Source organism: Carassius auratus, unplaced genomic scaffold (genome assembly GCF_003368295.1).
Source record: "Carassius auratus strain Wakin unplaced genomic scaffold, ASM336829v1 scaf_tig00214720, whole genome shotgun sequence".
In the NCBI taxonomy this organism is placed as follows: domain Eukaryota; kingdom Metazoa; phylum Chordata; class Actinopteri; order Cypriniformes; family Cyprinidae; genus Carassius; species Carassius auratus.
In genome coordinates this window covers 496,140-522,096 of record NW_020527781.1, presented here as the reverse complement: position 1 = coordinate 522,096, position 25,957 = coordinate 496,140, and the positions used below count along the sequence as shown (strand labels likewise).

General features: G+C 36.6%; 1 protein-coding gene across 2 annotated transcripts in view; it reads right to left on the bottom strand.

Annotated features, from left to right (window-relative positions):
- LOC113092848 (NACHT, LRR and PYD domains-containing protein 3-like) overlaps nt 1-25,957 on the bottom strand; it is a 44,277-nt gene that overhangs the window by 15,197 nt on the left and 3,123 nt on the right. For both annotated transcript variants that reach the window (XM_026258612.1, XM_026258613.1), the window contains exons 2-9: nt 14,208-14,330; nt 14,065-14,112; nt 12,929-13,060; nt 12,679-12,726; nt 8,181-9,960; nt 7,859-8,026; nt 808-981; nt 549-722 (exon numbers count right to left, since the gene is read on the bottom strand). In XM_026258612.1, coding sequence (XP_026114397.1) covers nt 549-722; nt 808-981; nt 7,859-8,026; nt 8,181-9,960; nt 12,679-12,726; nt 12,929-13,060; nt 14,065-14,112; nt 14,208-14,310 — 2,627 coding nt within the window. In that variant the 5' untranslated portion in view covers nt 14,311-14,330. The remainder of the gene's footprint in view (nt 1-548; nt 723-807; nt 982-7,858; nt 8,027-8,180; nt 9,961-12,678; nt 12,727-12,928; nt 13,061-14,064; nt 14,113-14,207; nt 14,331-25,957) is intronic.

Genomic DNA, 25,957 nt, shown 5'->3' with positions numbered 1-25,957 from the left:
TGTTTGTGTATAATCATACATTTTAATAATTTCATCATGATAATCTGATATTCATACTAAGCCATTCTCACAGTCATGCATTGTTAGAATTTCTAAAAGGTTATTTTCCATCTGGCATAACACCCTTTTAATTTACTCACCAAAGCCATGGTAATTTTGTACCCTAGCTAAAATAAAGTGCGTTATAATAGATCAGGGATCCTCAACTCTGGCTTGCGAGATCCACTTTCCTGCAGAGTTTAGCTCCAACCTTGATCAAACTCACCTACCTGTGATTTTAGAATGATCCTGAAAACATTGATTAGTACGCTCAGATGTGTTTGATTAGGGTTAGAGCTAAACTGCAGGAAAGTTTATCTCACGAGCCAAATTTGAGGATCACAAGTGCTAGACAGTGCTTCCATCTTATGGAGTGCTGTCAGCAGCTATCTTTGAAAATGCAGCAGCTTTACAGAATATTTGAGAGCAGATACCGCATTTGTTGACAAAATTTTATGGACATTTATTATGGTGGCATTTTGCTAATTATTTTATGGAAAACAATTTACCTCAGTATCTTCAGCTGAAAGTTTGGATTCTTCAGTCCTTCAGAAAGAATCTTCACTCCTGAATCCTGCAGGTCATTATTACTCAGGTCCAGCTCTCTCAGCACATAGTTCGAGGATTGTAAAACTGATGACAAACTCCCACAAGAATGAGCAGTGAGATAACATATGGAACATCTGAACAAGTAAAACACAGTACATAAATGTTAGCAGTATGTTTTGTTTGTAGTATTTGAGTATTTGAAGTATTTGAAACTCAAACCTCAGTATCGTCAGCTGACAGTTTGGACTCTTCAGTCCTTCAGAAAGCAGCTCCACTCCTGAATCCTGCAGATCATTGTTACTCAGGTCCAGCACATTCAGATGGGAGTTTGGAGACTCTAGAGCTGAAGATAAACTTGTACAGGAAAGAGCAGTGAGATTACATCCACATATCCTGTGAAGAGAACAAAACAGTCACATTAAAGGGATAATTAACTGAAAAAGCAAAATTGTCTTTATAGTATGAAAACACCCTGTAAGTCAAAACCTTCTCGTTAGTCTAAAAACAGCTTATAATGATAGTGTGGATAAACACCACTTCCACAGAAGAATAATGCCTGCTTGAAAATCACTGCCTGTTTAGCCCCTCCCACCAATTTTAGCCCTGCTGGTTTAGTCCCGCCCAGCTACTTTATATATATATATATATATATATATATATATATATATTTTTTTTTATTTTTTTTTTCTCAAATTAAGTGCCAGACCACATCAGTGAAACTCCTTTAGAAGAGACGGCTCTTATGGCTCCCAAATGGCTCTTAATTTAGGGGAAGTTGTGGCCTAGTGGTTAGAGCATATGTGTTCTAATCCTAAGGTTGTGTGTTCGAGTCTCAGGCTGGCAATACCATGACTGAGGTGCCCTTGAGCAAGGCACCGAAACCCCAACTACTCCCTGGGCGCCACAGCATAAATGGCTGCCCATTGCTCCAGGTGTGTGTTCACTGCTGTGTTTGTTAACTTTGGCTGGGTTAAATGCAGAGCACAAATTCTGAGTATGGTCCACCATACTTGGCTGTATGTCATGTCACTTTCTTTTATTTTTTTCACTTTCATTTAGTATCACCCAAACCCTTCTATTTTAGCTAAATTTAGCAATTGTGAATGGTTTGTGTGTTGGTTAGCAATTTTTTTATTCATTGTTTTTATAATAGCCTTATTTTGATGCATTTTTCATTACAAAAATACAGTTACTATTATTTAACATTTTAATAAAACTTTAATTGAACAATTGAACACAGAAACAGCAAACAAATCAAATAAAGGCAAAAGTCTTAACATTAGAACACTTTAGTCTTTAGTGCAGGTTGGCATTCAGAAATATAAAATGCCTCAGCTTCTGTATGCTGATGCAATTTGTCCTCTCTGTGATTATTTTTCTTGTTTTTGAAAAGACTCTCTTTGAGGCAGCTGATGTTGCAACCTAACTTAACCTATGTACTTGCGTTTAAATCCGGATCCCCTGCCTCTATCTCTCTCTACCTGGTCTTTACCACTACACTCGCTATCTTCGTAGCTGTAGTTCAAAGGGGAAATATAAAAAATTAATCATAACTAGTTATGAAATCTGCATCTTTATAAAGTTGGTCAGCAGCAGGAAGTATGAAGTGCTTTAAAAAGTGCTCAGAAAACACAGTGGACCAACACCAGCAGATGACATGGCACCCCAAACCATCACTGACTGTCGAAACGTTACACTGGATCTCAAGCAACGTGTATTGTGTGCCTCTCTTCTCTTCCTCCAGACTCTGGGACCCTGATTTCCAAAGGAAATGCAAAATTTACTTTCATCAGAGATTATTACTTTGGACCACTCAGCAGCAGTCCAGTCCTTTTTGAAGCGAGACGCTTCTGACGCTGTCTGCTGTTCAAGAGTGGCTTTGACACAAGAAATGTGACAGCTGAAACCCATGTCTTGTATACGTCTGTGTGTAGTGGCTCTTGAAGCACTGAATCCAGCTGCAGTCCACTCTTTGTGAATCTCCCCCACATTTTTGAATGGGTTTTGTTTCACAATCCTCTCCAGGGTACGGTTATCCCTATTACTTGTACACTTTTTTTCTACCACATCTTTTCCTTCCCTTCGCCTCTCTATTAATGTGCAGGTTTCTTCAGTATTGAACCTTTTCACAATATTCTAATTTTCTGAGATACTGAATTTGGGATTTGCCTTAGTTGTCAGTTATAATCATCAAAATTAAAAGAAATAAACATTTGAAATATGTTACTGTGTGTAATGAATAAATATACAAATATCACTTTTTGAATGGAATTAGTTAAATAAATCAACTTTTTGATGATTTTGAAGCCTGCTGAGGATTTGATCTGAAGCGCCTAGTATGTGCAGCGTTTGCGAGCGCATCTGTAGACTAGAACAAGTTAGTTCTCACACTTTAATAGTATTTATAGTTCCTAACAGATTTTGTGACCATGAGGAGTTATTAACTCAAAATGTACTTCAGTATCCAGTTTCCCTATTGCTCACGTGCAAGCAATTATCCCTCTGCATGCCAGAGTTGGCACAGCATGTAGGTTGCCGACCCCTGCCCTAAAGTATATGTGAATTAAATCAAAAGAAGGATTTTCTATTAATTAATTAGAGAAGAGTCCCTTTTTATGTGCATTATGTGTCTGTTTTTAAGAGGCTTGATCTAAAAGTCGCTTTGCCACATTCCTGGGCGCCGTAAACATAGTGTTATCAGATAGTATCCCTTTGGTTGCTATGGAATCATTCAGGCTCCGGCTAAAGATCTGGCTCTCCCCAATGGGAGTCAGTTCTTCTTGTTCACTACAAAGAATCAGCTCTGTCACCTGTTTCACACCACGTGAGCAGCACATGAGCATAACTGCAGTGTCACTGCAGCTCTGCTAGAGTATTCAAACTGGAACTGTTTTTACAGCGTCACAGCAGCAGCTTTAGAGTTACATATTTCTTTACAAAGACAGCTATAAAAAAATTTTAGAGGTTGGTCAGTTATAAATTTGAATGTTTTGAAGTCTTGAAAATTTGTTAACACTGTGATTTGCGTGTAAATGGTAAACAACAAAAAGTGTTCCTATAGTGTCTTTTCAGTCACACTCAAATATAGTATGTGCTGTTTATACTGGTATTATTATTTATTTAAATAATAGACCTACATACTTGTACCATAGGTGCTTACCCTGATATGTGGTATTAACCAAGTTATAGCTTGTGTGTGTCCATATTCTCCATGTCCATTACTTATAGATGGTGTCAATATGCTTTATGTAAATTACTTCAGATTGAGCTCCATTTTTGTAACTGATCGGGAGAAATGTGAATTGGATTTTAACTAATCTTTAGGCTAGTAAGAATGTCAAAACGTATTTATGTAGAGCTGAATAAAAAAGTAGGCTATATATGTGTTTCTAGCCAATTGTAATTAAATCTTAAAATTTTTCTTAGAAGCTGTCTAAGTGTGTCATGATCCGGTCACTGAACTTCCGTTTACTATATATAGAGTGTTAACAGTGACCAATACATTATGTTGTGCTTGTGTATTTTATTCATATTAATTTAGATTATTGCATTCTAATGGCTGGGTATTAAGTAATTTCCGCAGCTGACTTTATTTTTAAAGACTGAAAAATAATCACACATATATTTAGAAGAAATATAAGTATAGAAATTAATGCTTTTAAAACAGGAACTATTCACACTCTAGTTTTAAGCCATGTGTTCACTTTGACCTATTATTTGACTGTTAAAATAAGGAATGGACATCAGTTTTGCGCCACCTGATTACATTTTTAATGACCAAAATATACTGATTATTGCTTTTCAACATTTCAATTACACTACTTATAAAATAAATAAAAAAACAAGCTTTTTTGTTAGTCTCTGTTGAAATAGTTATAAAATGCTATTGATGCTTATTTTTTATTTTATTTTGTAAGATATGCTTCTTTTGCAAATTCATTATAAACGTTATAAAATAAAGCAATAAACCACCAGAAGCTGTGGTTTACGGTGAATTTATAACAGCTAAGGGGCATTGTTAGGCATGACGCATAAAAACGTAGGCACGACTTGGAAAATCATACTCAGTTACTTAATGTAACCTAGGTTCCCTGAGATACAGGAACAGGTAGTGCGTTACTTATGGGAAAAAGCCTTTTTTCTCCTTATTTATTAAGATTTAACAAGAGGCATTCAGTGCTATTGCACCACCTGACTTTTGCAACCAATTTTATATTGAACAGGCTTCTACTTGGATGTCTCCATTAGCTTTTGCCTATGATAGTTCAAATTATTTTCAAAGGAAATAATCCAATTGGACACCATGTATGTTGTTGACCCAGATATAACTTGTGCTTTTGGTTCCAAATCAGCTCTTTTCTACTACAATAAGAAAAAAAAATACTGCAAGAAGGAATGTGTAAGATTTATGAAATATTTTAAATACATTTTTTTTTACTGTGATTTCTTAAGGAAAAAACTATATTTCCATGGAAATACTTCACACTTCAGTCTATGCCACCATCTGACTATTTTCACCCTTTACAGACATGTGAGCCATACATTCATGCATATTTTTGGAAAATTGTGGAATGAAGGTTTCTTGTAGGTTTTCCAGGATGCTTGAGAACTCTTGATTTTTCTCATAAGGTTTCTAAGTAAGCATTGCCTGCCTTGTGTTCTTGGAAAAATGCCACTACTACAATCAAACTATGATATAGATAGGGAAAAATATCTATAGTTATGAAACATATGAAGAGTTTGGTTCTAAAATGTGATAAACGGCATTTAAAAAAGAAAAAAGAAAAAAAAGTTTCCTCCAAAATCAGTTTTTATCTGGTCGGTATTGAAAAGTCAATTTTTTTCCAAAAGCGATAAAAAAACTTAATGTCACTTTTTTAGCAGAATGTGATATATCTGCTCAACCAATCACAGCGCACCATTCCTCGCACTGTAAACCGGAACAACCAATCACAGCGCACCATTCCACGCACTCTAGACAGTAATGGCGGTGCTTTGAATACACCTGACATCCTAATTTCCTCATCTACTTTGTACATTGTGATCAACAATAAATGTGCGGCTGCACAATAAATCGCATTTGATTGTCATGCATACCACGTCAGTAAAGCCAGTTCTCTGATTTTTAGTACTGGTAAATCTCCATCACATGCTTTCAGATTGAAATTATTCAGATGCATTTAATACACAGAGCCGTATATCACTGACAAGCTATGTTAAATCACATGAATTAGATGAATCACATTTGATTATGAACGTGATATTGTGTAGCTTGTTAGTGTTAGTGTTTTTATTAATGCCATTTATATTTTTGTTAATACAGCACATACTGTATCATTAATCAAATAAATGAATGTAAAATGGCAAAGATGAGTGGACATTTAAAAGTTGAATGGAATGGAAGTGTCATTTTGGAATTTCTGTGGTCTATTGTGAAGTCGTTTATGTTCTTGTTCATGATGAAATGTTATTTTATTGCTGTAATTAATTTACAGGTCCTTCTCAAAAAATTAGCATATTGTGAAAAAGTTCATTATTTTCCATAATGTAATGATAAAAATTAAACTTTCATATATTTTAGATTCATTGCACACCAACTGAAATATTTCAGGTCTTTTATTGTTTTAATACTGATGATTTTGGCATACAGCTCATGAAAACCCAAAATGCCTGTCTCAAAAAATTTGCATATTTCATCCGACCAATAAAAGAAAAGTGTTTTTAATACAAAAAAAGTCAACCTTAAAATAATTATGTTCAGTTATGCACTCAATACTTGGTCGGGAATCCTTTTGCAGAAATGACTGTTTCAATGTGGCGTGGCACGGAGGCAATCAGCATGTGGCACTGCTGAGGTGTTATGGAGGCCCAGGATTTTTCAATAGCGGCCTTAAGCTCATCCAGTGTGTTGGGTCTTGTGTCTCTCAACTTTCTCTTCACAATATCCCACAGTTTCTCAATGGGGTTCAGGTCAGGAGAGTTGGCAGGCCAATTGAGCACAGTAATACCATTGTCAGTAAACCATTTCCCAGTGGTTTTGGCACTGTTAGCAGGTGCCAGGTCGTACTAAAAAACTAAATCTTCATCTCCATAAAGCTTTAAAGCATAAAGCTTCTCCTGATAGCTAACTGCATTGACCCTGCCCTTGATAAAACACAGTGGACCAACACCAGCAGCTGACATGGCACCCCAGACCATCACTGACTGTGGGTACTTGACACTGGACTTCAGGCATTTTGGCATTTCCTTCTCCCCAGTCTTCCTCCAGACTCTGGCACCTTGATTTCTGAATGACATGCAAAATTTGCTTTCATCCGAAAAAAGTACTTTGGACCACTGAGCAACAGTCCAGTGCTGCTTCTCTGTAGCCCATTTCCTGCACACGCCTGTTTCTACTCAGTCCACTGCTTCCGCAGGTCCCCCAAGGTCTGGAATCGGTCCTTCTCCACAATCTTCCTCAGGGTCCGGTCACCTCTTCTCATTGTGCAGTGTTTTTTGCCACACTTTCTCCTTCCCACAGACTTCCCACTGAGGTGCCTTGATACAGCACTCTGGGAACAGCCTATTTGTTCAGAAATTTCTTTCTGTGTCTTACCCTCTCGCTTGAGGGTGTCAACGATGGCCTTCTGGACAGCAGTCAGGTCGGCAGTCTTACCCATGATTGCGGTTTTGAGTACCAGGCTGGGAGTTTTTAAAAGCCTCAGGAATCTTTTGCAGGTGTTTAGAGTTAATTAGTTGATTCAGATGATTAGGTTAATAGCTCGTTTAGAGAACCTTTTCATGATATGCTAATTTTTTGAGATAGTAATTTTGGGTTTTCATGAGCTGTATGCCAAAATCATCAGTATTAAAACAATAAAAGACCTGAAATATTTCAGTTGGTGTGCAATGAATCTAAAATATCTGAAAGTTTAATTCTTATCATTACATTATGGAAAATAATGAACTTTTTCACAATATGCAAATTTTTTGAGAAGGACCTGAATAGCATTAACAAGATGACAAGTTGATTTCATTTTGGAAGCATGTATTTTTAGTCCAATGCTTGTATATAAGATAAGTGTTGACCAAGTTCAAAGACTGTCAAATGTGGATCAACTTACTATATTGTGTATTTTCATCAGTTTCAATATGAAAAATAATTTTCATGTTGATTCAATGGATTTATTGCATTTTGAGAGAAAAAAGTATCATGGATTTAGGAACCAAACTCTTCATATATTCATCCACATTTTTAAACCTAGTGATTCAGTGAATGTAAATGTCTAACCTCAGTATTTTTAGTTGACAGTGTAATCTCTCCAGTTCAAGCAGCTTCACTCCCGAATCTCCTAAGTTATTGCTACTCAGGTCCAGCTCTACCAGATGGGAGTTTGATGCTTGTAAAGCAGAAGATACAGTTCCACAGCATGTTTCATCAAGACCACAGTTGTCAAATCTAACAAAACAAAATGTGTAGCTAGATTATTTTTTTGAAGTTCATTGTACTAACAGAAAAAAATATTTCACATACTATTTTGACATTTAATTGTTTAGTGGAGCAGAACAAAACATTTTATTCCACAGCTAAATTTGTCAGCAAAATTACTTACAGTGCTTTTCTGCAGCATCTCATAGCAGGAATGAGTCTATTGTAGTCTGTTTGTGATGATGTGAATTTTTTTGGGTTGAACTCATCCAGCACCTTCTCTGACATGAGCAGCACTGAGGTTAGCACTGTGCACATTGAAGATGAGAGTTTTTTTCCTGGATGTTTATCTGAACTGAGGTAACTCAGGATTTCCTCATATAATGAATGATCCTTGAGCTCAAGTAGACAGTAAAATAGATTGACTGACCTTTCATCTGAAATATTGTATTCATTTTGCACTAGTTTAATGTATTCAGCTATTTGTGTGGTGCTTTCTGTTGAGGCTTCAGGGTATGTGAACAAGCCTTTGAGCAGGTTTTGACTAGATTTCAGTGAAATGCCCATTAGAAACCGCAGGAACAAGTCCAGATGTCCTTTGTCACTCTTTATAGCTTTATCAACAGCTTTCTGCAGTATCTCCTGCAATGTGACATTTTCTTTTGGCTCATCAAAGAAAAACTGAAGCTCCTGCATGTTCTTGTTCAGGTAGCAGATGAACACATGCAGTGCAGCGAGGAACTCTTGAACACTCAGATGCACAAAGCAGAAGAACTTTGTCTCGTGAAGTCCATATTCCTCCTTAAAGATCTCAGCAATCATTCCTGTAAACTCAGTGGCTACATTCACCCTAATATCACATTCTTCCAAATCATCCTCATAGAATACAACGTTCTCCCTCTTCAGCTGTTCAAACGCTAATTTGGCTAATTTTAAAAGCATTTCTCTATTTGAACCTAAGAGCTTTATACGTTCCCTTTCTTCTTGTTCATCATACTTCCGGTTCTTTATTTTCATCTGTATCAGCAGGAAGTGAATGTACATTTCAGTGAGTGTTGTGCTGATGTTCTCTGTATTGTTCTTGAGAATATCTTGAAGAACTATGGCTGTGATCGAGCAGAACACAGGAATGTGGCACATTATGTAGAGACTACGAGATTTCTTAATGTGTGAGATGATTATGGAGGCCAGACTTTCATCTGTGATTCTCTTTCTGAAGTACTCCTCCTTCTGTTCGTCAGTGAATCCTCGCACCTCTGTGAACAAACCTACATACTCTGGAGGGATCAGATTGGCCGCTGCTGGTCGTGAGGTCACCCAGATGAGAGCTGATGGAAGCAATGTCCCTTTGACCAGACTTGTAAACAGCACATCTACAGATGCTCTTTCATCAACAGTGTTCAGAAAACTACTTTTAAAATTTAGAGGCAGGCGACTCTCATCAAGTCCATCAAATATAAATGCAAGCTTACATTCCTTATATAGCATTGCTTCGTCCAAGTCCTTCAGTTCAGGATAAAATTTCACCAGAAATTCATGGAGACTGAGTTCTTTATTTGTCATTAAGTTTATATATCGGAATGGAAGCAGGAACACACATTCTATTTCCTGATTGGCTTCTTCTTCTGCCCAGTCCAGGATGAACTTGTGCACAGACACTGTTTTTCCAATGCCAGCAATGCCCTTGGTCAGCACAATCTTTTCCTCATTTTTTCTGCTTAATGATGTAAATATGTCATTGCAGTTAATTTGTCTATCCTGTGAGTTCTGGGTCTTTAGAGCATCATCAATCTGTTGAATCTCATGCTCGTGATTGACATCTTTCATATCTCCTTCTGTGATGAACAGTTCTGTGTAAACATCTTTGAGATGTACTTCCTTATCATTCTTGTACTCAAAAATATATTTGGCTTTTTTCTTCATTTTGGTTTTGTGAGTTTTCAAGAATTGCAGCCTCAATCTGTCTGTAATAATAGTAAAAAGAAAACAACATAAATATTGAGGAAACGGCATATAATAATTATAATAATACGTATACCTAAAAACAGAATTGTCCTGCATCAGTAACAACAGGCAAGTAGCTTACAGTAAGGAAGAGAACAATGCTGCCTTCACATGTTATTGGACTTTTTTGTGAGAAAAGCTATTTTATACTTTTCTGTTTTCTGATTTTTCATTAACACTTGAAAAGAAACACTACTGTAATAGAAGCTTTCACTACTACTGTAATAACAAACCTTTATTACTTATGAGTATTTTGTCTTACAGCACTTGATGTTTTTGTACATTTTTAAAATGCAGCACAATCCTCGATGTGAATAATATATATGTGTATAATATGTAGGGCACGTGGCCGACATGTCCCCCACACTTTTAGTAAAACGTAAATGAATCCAGTTTTAGTCCAGTTAAATCTAAATAGTAGGCTATCTGTGCAATTAAATCGACATTATCACTGAAAAATTAAGTAATCATCATCACCAGATTAGTTTTTTGTTCTGTAAAAAAAAAAAAAAGTTAATCAAAGTTTTGATTAACACATTTTGGTTTTAGGTTTTAGGATGACTTTGATTCATCTCAAATGTTGACTACTGTATAATGTTAGTATGATTTTAACATGAAAAAATGTCATAATTTAGAAATAAAAGGACATTTTCTATACCGGATTTCTATAATGCTCTGTTGAAATTTCCCCAGTATAATATAAAGTTACATTCATAACCATAACATACAAATAATAATATGTTCCATAAATTAGTGTCTTAAATACCTGGAAATCATGATTTATTGTCTGAATTACTGTATGTTTTCAATCATGTATCACTGTGTAAACAAAATATTTTATTTTACTTCGGGTTATATTGAATTTAAGTTATTTTTAAAATCCATAAATATTCATCTTCCTAATCTCTACTACGTTAAATGGTTTAAAAATAAATTTGATCTTATAAAAATCTTCTGTAACCTTATCATTCTTTAGCGTATCCTTTAAATTGTTGGAATTTTCTCCCACAACTACGTGAGATACATGCCCCTGCCCCCTGAACACAAATTCTACTGAGTGTTAAAAGCTAATGGAACATTTGTGTTTAATCAGAAGGTGTAGAATAGAAAGTGTTGTGCTGTTTTTGTGACACTTTAAAACAGATAATGGGCATTAGTTGCTAATAAGTGACCTGTGCTGGCAAAATGAGTCACAATGGGCTTGGGATGATAAAAAAAAAGAAAATTGATTTTGACGCACATCTTTCTTATTAAATCATTGTATTCCACTTTGTACCCATTACAGTTGATAGGGAATAACTTAAGACACTTTGCTGTAGGCATATTTCACATAATAGCATGCAATAAATCAATATACAATATGATTTGTTAACACCTAGGCTACCTAGAAGCTTGCTGCATGAATCGGTGACTACAGATTAACAAACCCGAGTGAACGGATTGCGAAAGCGTGTGCATGGACTGGAAATTCATGGGTACAGTATATTAATCTGTGGGCATGACTTGTTAAACCGAGGGAATAGTTTAAGGATTTGTGAGTACAGTTTAGAAATTGAGGGGATGGATTGCAAAACCTTCGGGATGTTTTTTTTTTTTCTCCTACAGGTCAACTTCTCGGGCTCCCTAAGCAGGAGCGTTGCATGAGCAGCACTGAAACAGCACTTTAATTATATATATATATATATACAACCATGTTAACAAACTTTCAAGACTCTAAAACATTAAAGCTTATTGCTGAACAACTTCTGAAAACAAATCTGTAGTTATCTTTGTAAAAACATATGGAGCTTTGGAGCCGCCACTGTGATGCTGTACAAATGCTTTCAGTATACGTACTTTCACAAGTCTTGGCCACAGAGATGCTGTAGTTATGCTGACGTGGAGCTGCCATGAAGCTCACGCTTGCAATGTGGAACAGGTGTAAAAGAAAATATCACTTAACTTGATTGAATTGCTTTTGTTGTTTTTGTAATCAATTTACTTATAATGAACACACTGAAGAGATTTTAATATTTTATTCTTTTTTTCTTGAATGCTTTTGTTTAGATGTAAAATGAAAAAAGTAATGGACTATTTGTTTCTTTCTTTTGTTTATTTTTTCTACTTATTTTTTATCTGTTCTTATTTTTAATAAAGATAAAATAAAAATGGTTATATTGTGATTATTTATATAGTAATTAATATATTAAAAAGAAAGTGGAGGAAACGTTACAATGTTGGTAGGTGATTTTGCTTTGGAACTTGTTAACTCAATTTTTCTCAGAACTGACATCAAATGGATGCAGCTCAGTCATGTTTTTGTCTGATTCCAACAAATCATAGATCATTTTGAAGGTCTTTTAATGGAGAATGAACTCATTTTTAAAAATTTGCTCATTGTGACTCATTTTGCCAGCATCGGTCACATATTATAAGTTATACCTTCCCTTTGTAAGAATTTAATATGCCATTATTGATTAATGACTTAAAAAAAAATTATTGTACATTTTTAAAAGTTAAAAGAGGCACTGAAACCCTCATGCTCTTATCTGCAGGGCTAATTCTATCATATTGGGTGATTTTCTTCATTAGGATCTCCTTATCGTGAGAAACTGACGTGGTGTTGTTGTAGCTTAGGCATTACTATATATTATTAGAATATTGCCTGTAAAACATTGTTTTGTCTGTTGTTGATTTACTTTGTTTTTCTCTCCGTTCCTCTGCCGTCTCTGAGGGTTCCTGTTTTTCTGCAAGGAGAAAGAAAATATGCATAAAAAATTAGATACGTAGAAGGAACAGATAAATATTAAATGAGATATTATTGCATAGGATTAAACTGGTGCTAAATCATGTAAGTCCTATTAAAATTACTATGAGGTTATAACATTACCAGTCTTTACTAAGATGTTAGTATTAGAAGTGTGTGTTCTCATAGTAATGTAAATGTACCATTTATTGAAGGACAAATGTATACTTCTTTTTTAAAGGTGTTTCCAATCATTAATGGAGCATTTACACTTGCACATGTGTCAGCATTTATATTCAAGTTGATTCCAGTGGCAGCCTGGTCATTCCTCTGGACTGAAACAGAGAGTACTGAATAAGAGAGACTTATTTATGATATTAGACAGATTTACTTGCATTACAACATCACATATAATGATGATATTCATTCCTTTATTGAGGGTCAGTATCCATACACACTTTTAAGTATAGTAATACAGGCATTAACACATTTTTAATTCTTTCTGATCCTGTTGGTGAGTGAATCCATTTACTGTCCACAAAGCTAGCCAAACAACAAGTGTAACTTGCAAAAAAAAATAAAAAATTATTGTTTATTACTTGCCAAATACAGAACAAAGGAAGATTTCAGCCAGATATTTCGTTTTGGTTCAATGTTTCACAAACTGCTAAGGGATCATATACAATCAGTAAATTGCTATGCAGAAGAAAACTCTTCATTGTGAGGAAAGACCCCACTGTAAAAATATAAATTATGCACTGTTCTACACTTAGCATGGGCAAGTCTATGAAAGGACTGACAGGTACAAGCAAATAGAACATAATATAATCAGTGTTGCAGTCTATGCTGGATGCAGCGCAACAAATTCCTTACAGTAAACCAGGAATCTTCAAATCTGGCACATGATATCCACTTCCCTGCATAGTTTAGCTCTAACCTTAATCAAACACACCTGAGCATGCTAATATATGTCTTCAGGATCATTAAAAAATCCCAGGTAGGTGAGTTTGATCAAGGTTGGAGCTAAACTCTGCAGCGCATTGGCCCTCCAGGACAAGATTTGAGGAATCCTGCAGTAAACTGATGCCCGCTCTATTTCGACAAAGTAACTTCTGACACAATGTGGAATATATTTTTTCTCTAGACTAGAAACATTGGCGGAAAAAGATGATTAACCACTAGCAGTTTCAATTGGGCCTTTTTGTTTTGTTTTGTTTTTGATCTTTGGGTTATGTGTCTTTGCTTTTCTTCATGTTCATATCATGTTTGGTAATAAACTTCTGGACATGGATTCATGACCCCAGCTCTAAATCTTACTCTTACGCTAAAGTTACTTCACCTTGTTTTTTTCTCTGTTTCTCTTCTGTCTCTGAACATTCATGTTGATCTGTGAAGATATGAATATAGAATGTTAAAATATAAACATAAGTTAAAGATAAATATTAAGATATTGTTCTGTAGAACTAAACAAAGTGTCTCAACTAGATGTTCTGGACTTCAGTCGTTTGTGACAGAAACCACATCTGTAAATTTCATTTCTGTTTTGACTTTCATCCAGTGAATCCAGATTCGGCTCTGAATTCATCTTCGGTCACTGATTCACTTCTGCTGGACAAGAAAAAGATTAGTCTTTTACTACAGTAGTATTACAAAACTGATAACAGCAGTTCTACAAACACAATGATGACCTTGCAGTATACTTTATTAGTATTAAAATTAGGACACAAATAACTACTCAATGACTAAAGAATAGTCTGGAGAGGCTGATACATTGAGGACTGTTGGAACACAGCCTAAATCATTCAGTAACAACATCCAGCCTCTATGTGATAACCAGGGCAGGTATTCATAAAATGCCCCTGGTAACAAAAGTGTAAGAAAATTCTTAGAAATGTGTGTGTTTCCTCTTAGAATTCAAGAAAAGATCCCAGTAAAGAAAAAAGTAACTCAGAAAACACCTTAACCCTTAAAAGAGCTCTTAAGGTCCAAAATTGTTAGGACTTCTGACAAGGACTTTTAGAGAGTTTCTTTAGCAGAAGAGAAAATTGAGGGAGAAAAATGTGTTGCACAAAATGGATGACAGATTATATTGTGAAACAATCATGTTGGGATCATGTAACATCTCCGACAAAGCGAAGAAATGCCATAGGGCCAGAAATGAAAGTAATCACAATATTAAGATATTTGGCAACTGGGAAAATGCAACAATGGAGCAGTGGTGATTTGGGTCTGTCACAACCTTCTATAAGCAGAGTGATTCTATAAGCCCTTTAAGATCCTCGTATTTTTCGTATTCTTGTTAGGGGACAGTGGATATCCGTCCTTACCTGGGGCCACAGCTAAATCACAACAGGTAACAGTGATCATGTACAATTAATATGTGTGGACTTCAAATTCAGAGAAAAATAAATGGGTTGCAATATCATAGTATGCTACTTTACTTCCCATATATAGCCTACTGCTATGCATTGAAAATCAATTGAATTCTATTCATATTTATTAACTCACAGAGCTCACAAAAAAAAAAAAAAAAAAAAAAAAAAACCGACAATAGTTGAGCTAGGTATTGGTCAGCTAAAGCGACACTTTCACATTTTGCATGGAGATGTGCGACTGGCCACCGGGAAAGGTCTGCAAAGTGAAAACAGCCTGTGCAGTGCTTCATAACATCTGTAAAGCCAGACAATTAGCAGACCTTCCCCTGGAGGAGAAGAGGATAATAAAGAACACATTCCAAAAGGGAGGGATTTGTCCTAAAGTGGATTTCCTTACAGAGCCCAATTTACTAATTTGCATTTCAGGTAAATTACAATATAAAAATTGTGACCAAACTTAAAAGACACACCTTAGCCAAAATTTCTGTTAGAAAGATATTATGAAGACAAATGCCAATTATTGTTTATTATTTTCATTTTTTAGTAGCTCTATTTGTAATTTGTAGTATTCCTCCTGTAAATAGAGTACTATTTTCTGCTGCTTCAGGACATCCATCTCCATCTCACGTTTTTTGTCCATTAGGGATTGTGTTGGAGTAACAGCAGCAGCAGCAGAAGGTGGAGAATGAGGTGCTTTGGGCAGAGGGTAGCCCAGGTGACGGTCCACATTCTTCGGCTGAAGGCTCGTTACTGCCTTTATTCTCTGTTCTTCAAAAGACTGTGTCATAGCTAGCAACGGGGTCACCCCTACCTCCTCACTAAGATAAAAGTCCTTTTGTTCTTTCCATCACTCAAAGTTACTCTCAGATTGGTCTTCAATCGCTCCTAGTAAAAGACTCCTACATAGAAATTTTAAAGCAACATTAGGAGCTCTCTGAGATGATTCTTATAATCTTTTAGAATGCAGGCCCAGATCAACCCTTGTGAAAAATAATTGCACTTATATAAACTGTAAAGTAACTCGTCGCCATAATCGCACATTTTCACATAATTGTGTGCAGTTTTGTCTGCTATAGCGGCTCAGCAGCGTATGAGGAAAGTCAAACGCGCAGCCTTTCAAACTCCATATGACAATTAACTTTGTTCGGTCTCTGATCTATTTCTCACTAGAAGATAAGGCCGATACTCGTTTAAACCAGAGTTGAGGATATCTCATAATCCCCTCACGTGAGCAATTGTCAGTGACCGTCTTCCTTTTCTTTTTCGGCTGTGAAACAACAGCCTAGTCTAGTGTTGCCACCTTGTGAACAAACTAACTAGAGCAAAAACAATTTGAGGTGTGTGTGAAACTCTTTTCCAGGGCTGGATGAAGATGATTGGCAGGCCGCCAATTGAATAGCCCTGTACAAGTGTGTGTGGTTTCTTTATTTCAGGATTTTCATTTCTGTTCAAGTTGTCCTAATTCATTGTGTAGTTAGACCAAAGACTTTTGTTAAACTCATTCATGACTCACTGACATAACTAAGTGTCAGTCATTTTTTACAGTGCAGTATGGACTAGTCTAATTAAAATCAAATGTATTAGAATGCAAATTCATTTTGTTTAGATATGTTAAACTTTTGCTTGCAATTAATGCAATTATCCCTTCGCTAAGTCATGTCCCATGACCCATGATACGTGAGCAGTAGCCTGGTGTGCTAAAAATATAAGTGGGAGAATGTTATCATTGTTTGAGTGACTTAGAACTACATAATGATATTGAAAGTATTCTGTACAGATGTAGTACAGTACTATTTAATAGTAATACAGTGTTCTCATAAAAGACACTATGACAAAGAGTTTATCAAAAATTAAACTTCATAGAGTTCATAGTGCAAGAGCTGGTGATGAAAATTTCAATAATACGTTTTATTAGAGTATACTGTATAAGAAAGTGTATTTAAGTTTAGAAGAAATATACATTTCAAGTGCATTAATACACAATATATATTATAGATTAAATACATTTAAAATACATTAACAAATATAATTTTGGAGAATACACTTAATTCACTTGATATTACTTGAAATTAAAATAAATAATTTTACATGTGCTTTAGTATACTGATAAATATATCAAATAAGTGTACTTCTTTGAAACAATAAAATAATTATGTAAAATGTATGTTTAAATAAATCTTAATTAGGCATTCTTATAAAGTGCATTTTTTAAAAAGTGCACTTAAGTATTTTAAGATCTATTGTCATCAAAGTGTACTCTCTTTAAATACACAAGTGGCCTTTAATTTAAATTATATTATCTTCAAGTGCAATTTTTACAAAGTATACTTTTAATAGTATACTTTTACTGCAATTAAGCACACTTCTTTTTCACAAGGGTAATCATATAATTAAAAATGTCTTGTTCTAAATATGCTTTTCACCAGAATGTACCAACAATCTCAGAATCTAATCTAATCCACAACAATAAAAAGTCCCACATAAAAGTAATCTTTTTTTTTTGTTCAGTACATCGAAGACATTAACATGAAATCGTTCTGTTACATCTCCATAGCTCCACAACATCGCAGCATAAACACTCCCGATAAAATATTTGATATTTAGGCTAAGCATCAGAGGGGGGTAGTAATGGGTTAGTAAAGTATATTTTGGGGGGGAAATCTGTACTTTTACTTTGTTATTGTGGGCGATGCTCCTCTCGTTACATTATCTTAATGCAATACAAGTTATAAATGCTTCAGTTTATTCTAAATGTCTCGTCTACTTTTTTCTCTTGGCAATGAGCAATGCCCATTCAAGAATTATTCATTCTTTTGAGTCAATTCTGTTCAAAGGGTTGGTCAAAGGTGGCAAACCAGTGAATTGGTTAGTGAAACAGTTTGAATGATTCGTTCAGTTCCCTGTCATACGCTAAGTTGTAACAGAAAGTTTAAGAACACTAAGAGCGTTGAAGAGGTGGCATTGGGTCTACACTTAATTGAAAGCAAATCTGCAAAGGCTATTGTTTGCTAGCAGTGAATATCTTCATTACATTAACACAGTGCTTGCTGTCTATGGTTCAACAGGTATTAGATAGGCAACTTTCAATTTTATCTATATGTGGCAGTATGCATTGGTTACACAAGGGGTTAAACAGTAGTTAATTAGCAAATTGGAGAAAGCCTTGTTAAGTACGGGATAAAGGTGGTGAACGTGTGCCATCCAGATGTGTGCGTCATCTAAACATTTCCGTTTGCCTGTGTATCGTGGACTGAGGAAATGCAGCGCGTGTGATTAAACAGGTGCCTTGTTCCTTAACGGCGTAAATCTGTGCGCGGGCGCCTTTCCCGGAGGTATGCCCTATAAATTGTCACATTGTGTATGGTGTAAATGCGCTTCGATTAGTTACCTTTGTTTCTCGTATGTGTCTGTAGGTTGAATTATTTTTTTTTTGACACCTAAAGCGCGTTGTGGTGGGCAGGCGGATTGCTGTAACTTCAAACTGCTGTGCATGCTAGGACTTAAAGGCCGTGTTGCAGGGTTAATTTTTCAATGAATTTGTGCAATTTTCTTGTTGGTAATACATTTTTTTAACTGTTTTCCATTGTATTTTATGTTGTTGGGTATCACAAAATGGAATATAATACGAAAAAGTAGGTACTATCTTACAACGATCTCCTTTCCCCCACAATGCATTACGTCACGTTGGGGAGAGAATTTACCAAAGCCCACCTTGAGAGCATTGAGAGTGACTCCAGAGAAGAGTAGTAGACAAGAGTATTCAGATAGCGCAGATTATAGATAAATACATAGATATATATAGATAGACTAAATATATAGATAGATACACAGACAGACAGACAGATATCGACCAACAGCGACCAAAAAGCACTACCATGGGACAGCACTGCCCACGCAAGCACCTGCCAAACACAGCGACAGACACGCAGCTACGTTTGCAAAAACATTTTCACCGGAGGAAGAGATAAACGCTTAGAAATATCCATATAGCTAGCATGATGCCTTCTATTTCTAGATGTCAAAGACAAAGTTTACCAGTTCTACGACACTATGACAAAGGTTACCAGTACTTATCTGAACTAAAGTCATGATCACTGCCACTAAATATAAAGAAAATGTTGATTTTTCACTCTGTGCTATTCAATGACAGTAAAAAATATGCGTGTCGTTATTGTGCACTGCTGCTTGTAAACTAGCTCCAGTGCTCATTGCTGCATTGCTAAATGATAGCAACTCACCAGAACACTTCACCAACTCTCCACTCATTCTCCTCGGATCATGCATTTAATTAGCTTTGACGGACATAAGTTCTTGGCAATTCCTCATTTGCCCTCTCACGTCTGGCATGTTCAAAATTACACTCTGCGGGCCATCATAAATGTTGGCTCTTGCCACCTCTTCCTCATCCCAGTCAGTCACTATAATGTTAGTTCTGATGCAGGGTTTTGAGCTCGTAATCACTATTTCATAACACGACTAATGACTTTGTACCATTCCAGGCAAGTTAGGACAAACTTTCTGAGCGCAAGGAATTGTAGCTAGATTATTTATTTTATTGCAACGTTACATTGACCTAAAATCGTTTTTTCAACGTGTACCACTTGCTTAAACACTGCATCCGTTGTTTCGCGTGCTGTGTGACGTCAGAACTCGAAAGTTGGAGTACATTGATCTAGTACGACTTCACGGGTGGGAAGTCACGGGTTTGACTGCCGTTCCAGTGCACTTTCACGGGTTTAAGGTTGGAAAAACACGGGTTACGGTTTGCCTGGAATGCAGCATCATACTAGGCTGTGACTACTTTCATCCACTTCTCCCCAGCGTGACGTCCTCACTGAGTTGCGGGAAAAAAAATGTTAATACCAAAAACATAAAAAACTGGTCTTTAAGACCATTTTTTAGACATTTTAAAAATGATATACATATCTTGAGTGATTTATGTACCCATTAATCGAAAGTGGGGGTTAACCTGCAACATGGCCTTTAAAGACAATCGTTCAGTGATTTGTACCTTGCTGGTTTCTTCAACTGCCTGTGGTTTTCGACTGCGCATTTAATCCATTGCTTCCGGACCGAAGCATGACTGTCTGTGTTAAGCATTGTGTAATTTGAATATTGTTCTACACCGGGTTGAACTGTATTCCTTTTTAACCGTGATTGATGGACAGACGTCTACTTTCCAGTGACCACTTGTATTTACTTGCATTGTGTGGTTTACAATTCGTCTTTTTAAATTTTTATTTAACTGTATGCATGTTGTTGCGGTGGAGACATGGTTCAGCGAGGTCTGCGACGGGAGAGAGAGCAAAGAGACGAGCGGTGGTAAGTGGTTCAAGTGAGAAACAAGTAACACCTGGTTCTCGTTATAGTGATTGGCGTGGGGAAATGCTATTTAAGCTGCCCGAGGATCGGCATAGAGGGAGAGACTTGAGGACTCGGGGAAGGACGCAGCAGCAGTTGCTGGAACATTGCAGCACGAGAGTGAATCCTTAGCGGCAAGTTAATGTTTGTGCGCATGAGGCGCGACTTTGTTTTATGATTTTGTTTTATGATTTTGTTTTGTGTTCAAGAAATAATAAATCTTCCTCGAGCCTCAGTACGCTGACCCTGGTCTCCTTCCTTCACCCACAAAGAGAACGTGAACTATATTACACATGTATTTTCATATACTTAATTGAGGCATATTGCCAGCTTGTAAGCGGTGCTGAGGTTCTTTTGGTACTTGATGTGGCATGCTTTTCTATATTGTTGCTACCTGTTAAGGGTGATGTCCAAATGTATGTCATACTTAGTAAGGTTTCCTATTACTCTCGGTGGTGGTAGTCTTCACTGATTGCCGTGCTCCATAGTGAGGTGCTGTGTGTTTGTGTGCACTTGTGGTGGACGTGGATTTTGTGTCCTTTTTTTTTTTTCTAGATAAGAGAATTTTGGGACTTATTCTTGAAGAGGAGCTGGATAACGCAAGTAACGATTAAGACTATTACTTTTAGTTTTACTAGAGTAAATATTTCTATAATTACTTTTACTTGAGTAGAGTTTTTAGGTGCTCTACCCACCTCTGCTAAGCATCAACATTCACAAACCACTGTTGTTTTTAACAGAAAAGCAAGCATGGGCTGCTATATGCATGGTTTGGCATGGCAGAATGCGAATATTAATCAAATTCTGTGTGGTGGTCAGTTCACAGCTCTAAAAGTGTGCATCATTTGAGTCAAATTCTTACATTTAAGCAGTCAATTAGAATAATAAGACATTTGCGCTGTTATCAAGCAAATTAAATCAGTATCAACAAAATTAATCTTTGCCGTGCAGAAGCAAGTGGCATTTCTGCTGCATCTGAAGTGCCGTCTATGTGCATTTACACACTGCTTAATGCAGGACATTAATGCATTTTAACCTGCAGTAACACATGCATATATAATGTTTTAATACTGTAAATATAAAATATTTAATACTGGTATTTGAAATTAATAAAAAAAGAAAAGAAAAAAGATTTTTTAAATGTGAAATTTAAGCCGTCAGCAAGTCACTGTTAATAAGTGAGTAACTGCAATTGAACTAAATCATTTAAACGGTTGATTCATTCAGGAACGAAATGCCATCATGTTGCTCAGAGGTGTGAAACTGCTTTAGCTGTGTTTGGAATAATTGTTGTTTTCATACTAGTGCTAAAACAGGAAATATGGTGTCTAAGGGTGCTTTCACACTTGGTTCACTTGCCTGGTCTGAACCTGAGTTCGATTGCTCTCCCCTCCCACTGTCCCCTGCTGGACAGCGTTCATATTATGTTTTTTGGGTCCGAACGGCGGTTCATTTGCCAGCAGCTGTTTATTCCATTGCTAAGTAACAACGGTGCAGGAGAAGGCAACAAATGCATAACATTGCTCTCTACACTTTTATATATTTAAGTTTTTTAACCATTTGTTTTGTTTACAAAGCTTCGGTACATACAGTATTGTTCAAAATAATAGCAGTACAATGTGACTAACCAGAATAATCAAGGTTTTTCGTATATTTTTTTATTGCTACGTGGCAAACAAGTTACCAGTAGGTTCAGTAGATTCTCAGAAAACAAATGAGACCCAGCATTCATGATATGCACGCTCTTAAGGCTGTGCAATTGGGCAATTAGTTGAATTAGTTGAAAGGGGTGTGTTCAAAAAAATAGCAGTGTGGCATTCAATCACTGAGGTCATCAATTTTGTGAAGAAATAGGTGTGAATCAGGTGGCCCCTATTTAAGGATGAAGCCAACACTTGTTGAACATGCATTTGAAAGCTGAGGAAAATGGGTCGTTCAAGACATTGTTCAGAAGAACAGCGTACTTTGATTAAAAAGTTGATTAGAGAGGGGAAAACCTATAAAGAGGTGCAAAAAATGATAGGCTGTTCAGCTAAAATGATCTCCAATGCCTTAAAATGGAGAGCAAAACCAGAGAGACGTGGAAGAAAACGGAAGACAACCATCAAAATGGATAGAAGAATAACCAGAATGGCAAAGGCTCAGCCAATGATCACCTCCAGAATGATCAAAGACAGTCTGGAGTTACCTGTAAGTACTGTGACAGTTAGAAGACGTCTGTGTGAAGCTAATCTATTTTCAAGAATCCCCCGCAAAGTCCCTCTGTTAAAAAAAAGGCATGTGCAGAAGAGGTTACAATTTGCCAAAGAACACATCAACTGGCCTAAAGAGAAATGGAGAAACATTTTGTGGACTGATGAGAGTAAAATTGTTCTTTTTGGGTCCAAGGGCCACAGGCAGTTTGTGAGACGACCCCCAAACTCTGAATTCAAGCCACAGTACACAGTGAAGACAGTGAAGCATGGAGGTGCAAGCATCATGATATGGGCATGTTTCTCCTACTATGGTGTTGGGCCTATTTATCGCATACCAGGGATCATGGATCAGTTTGCATATGTTAAAATACTTGAAGAGGTCATGTTGCCCTATGCTGAAGAGGACATGCCCTTGAAATGGTTGTTTCAACAAGACAATGACCCAAAACACACTAGTAAATGGGCAAAGTCTTGGTTCCAAACCAACAAAATTAATGTTATGGAGTGGCCAGCCCAATCTCCAGACCTTAATCCAATTGAGAACTTGTGGGGTGATATCAAAAATGCTGTTTCTGAAGCAAAACCAAGAAATGTGAATGAATTCTGGAATGTTGTTAAAGAATCATGGAGTGGAATAACAGCTGAGAGGTGCCACAAGTTGGTTGACTCCATGCCACACAGATGTCAAGCAGTTTTAAAAAACTGTGGTCATACAACTAAATATTAGTTTAGTGATTCACAGGATTGCTAAATCCCAGAAAAAAAAAAAATGTTTGTACAAAATAGTTTTGAGTTTGTACAGTCAAAGGTAGACACTGCTATTTTTTTGAACACACCCCTTTCAACTAATTGCCCAATTGCACAGCCTTAAGAGCGTGCATATCATGAATGCTGGGTCTTGTTTGTTTTCTGACAATCTACTGAACCTACTGGTAACTTGTTTGCCACGTAGCAATAAAAAATATACTAAAAACCTTGATTATTCTGGTTAGTCACATTGTACTGCTATTATTTTGAACAAAACTGTAACTGCACTTACGTCTGTCTTACGATTGTACTGCAAATGATCTGAAGAACACTGAGGGTGAACAGAAATGAGATGTATAGCTCTCTGTTTGCAGCATGTCAGTCACACTTGTCAGGAAAGTGAATGAAACACACACACAAACACACATTTTTATCAAATAATATGTCATTATTAAAGGTTCACCTCTGCGATTTGGTATGATTTTGTGTCCACATCAGCAGCGAACCGTACCAGAGTTCACATGAACCGTCCAGACCACCCTTTTTAAGCAGACTCGGGTACAGTTTGTGGGTGCGCACCCGAGTTTGGAAGACAGTGTTCACCTTTTCCAAACGAACCGAACTCTGACTTCAATCATACCCGGGTGCGCACCAAATGTGCTAGTATGAAAGCCCCGTAAAACATAAGTATCTTAATATTAACTTCTTTTTTTATTGAACTGTTGTATAAAATTAATATGGGGCAGCAGTGGCTCAGTGGTTCATGTAGGTTGTCTACAAACAGGAAGGTTGGTGGTTCGATCCCCGTCTCCACCTGACCAAGTGTCGAGGTGTCCTTGAGCAAGACATCTAACCCCAGCTGCTCCCGACGGGCTGGATGGCGCCTTGCATGGCAGACACCGCAGTCGGTGAATGTGTGTGAATGGGTGAATGTGAGGCAAGTTGTAAAGCGCTTTGGATGGCCATGTGGTCTGTTGAAAGCGCTATATAAATGCAGTCCATTTACCATTTGTAATCATTCAGATTTTCGGAGGAAAAAACTGCACTCTTTTTGCCTAAAATTTTGAATATTTCAGTTTTAATAGACTGAATCACGCAGTGAAAAAAATCACAAATGCGCACGCACACTAGTCTAACCGAGGTCATGTATGTACTCTCTGTAGGTGTTTTGTTTGGTTTTTGTAATATACTCAATAATTTCAAATCGCATAGCAGATCGTAAAAACAACAATTAAAATATTATCGGAGACCTGATTATTAAAAGCCTTAACAATTGAACCTGACATTTTGCCACACACTTGTCCCTGCATTTCTTTTATTAGTGTTAAGTTCTCAAACTTGTGGAGATATGTGGAGATTCAGTGGCAAGTGCTTTTAGTGTTACCTGCAAACTCCATCCCACAGGCTTTAAAGTGAATGCAGTGCATAGAGCACAGTGCATTTTCATAGTGGAGCCACTCAAAGTCTTTTAACCATTCTCTCCCAAAACTGTATGCCTTCTTTTCGGCTGGTGGACCAACATTCAACCCATGATTGCTATCACCAGCACCATTATTTGTAACTTCAGGTGGTGTACGAAATAAATCTGTCTGTATATTTTTTTATTTTCCTTATTGATTTTTTTTTTAAGTTTATGCATGCCTTATGCTAGAATTATTAGATAATGTAAACTTACTGGTATCATGTTTCATTTCAAAATTATGCAAAAATAGTGAGAGAGAATTTAACTTATATTGTAAACTTTCTACCTGGGAGAGAGGACTCTCTCAACAACAACCGAGTCATCATGAAATGAAGTTCATCATTCTTCACTTAACTTGGAACAACCTGCTCACAACAACACCACCAATGAACTGTCAAAACCATTAAGAATTTACTACAGACTGCATCCAGATGCTAGTTCAACAGTTAAGGCTTATGCAAATACTGTATATTTAACTAAACAGAGTTTTATATAAGCTGTTCCAAGTATATAGTAAAAGACCTTATTACAAAGATGCTGATGGATGTGATCAGTTAGAGATGGTCCTCAATGCAGAACACAAGATTTAGGGGGCATGGTTGGATCGAGATTCAACTCCACCCACCTTACATATACCTAAACCTACCTGTCTCCACCCCCTGATCCTTAAACCCACCCATCGCCACCCCTAAACCTACCAAACTCCACCCCCTGGATCTTGTGTTCTGCAGTGAGGGGCTACTGTTCAGTTGGTGAACTGAATCCTTTTCCAAAGCATCATTGCCTTGGTTTCGGTTTCTGTCATTTATTCACTTTCCCCAAAGGTATGCATTTATATATGTACATACATATGCATGATTGTGTGTACATATGTTCGTTTACTAATTAAGACTAATTAATGTGTATTTATGATTTAGCTGAATAAAACCTTCTGCACATTCACATAGTATTGATTCTGTGGTCAACACTTAAAAATAGCGTCCCCTTTAATATGCAATCTTGTTAAACAAGGTGATACAAAAAGATTAAACAAAAATTTTGTTTACTTAGTATATGTGTGTGTTGTGTATATTTATTATTTATATATAAATA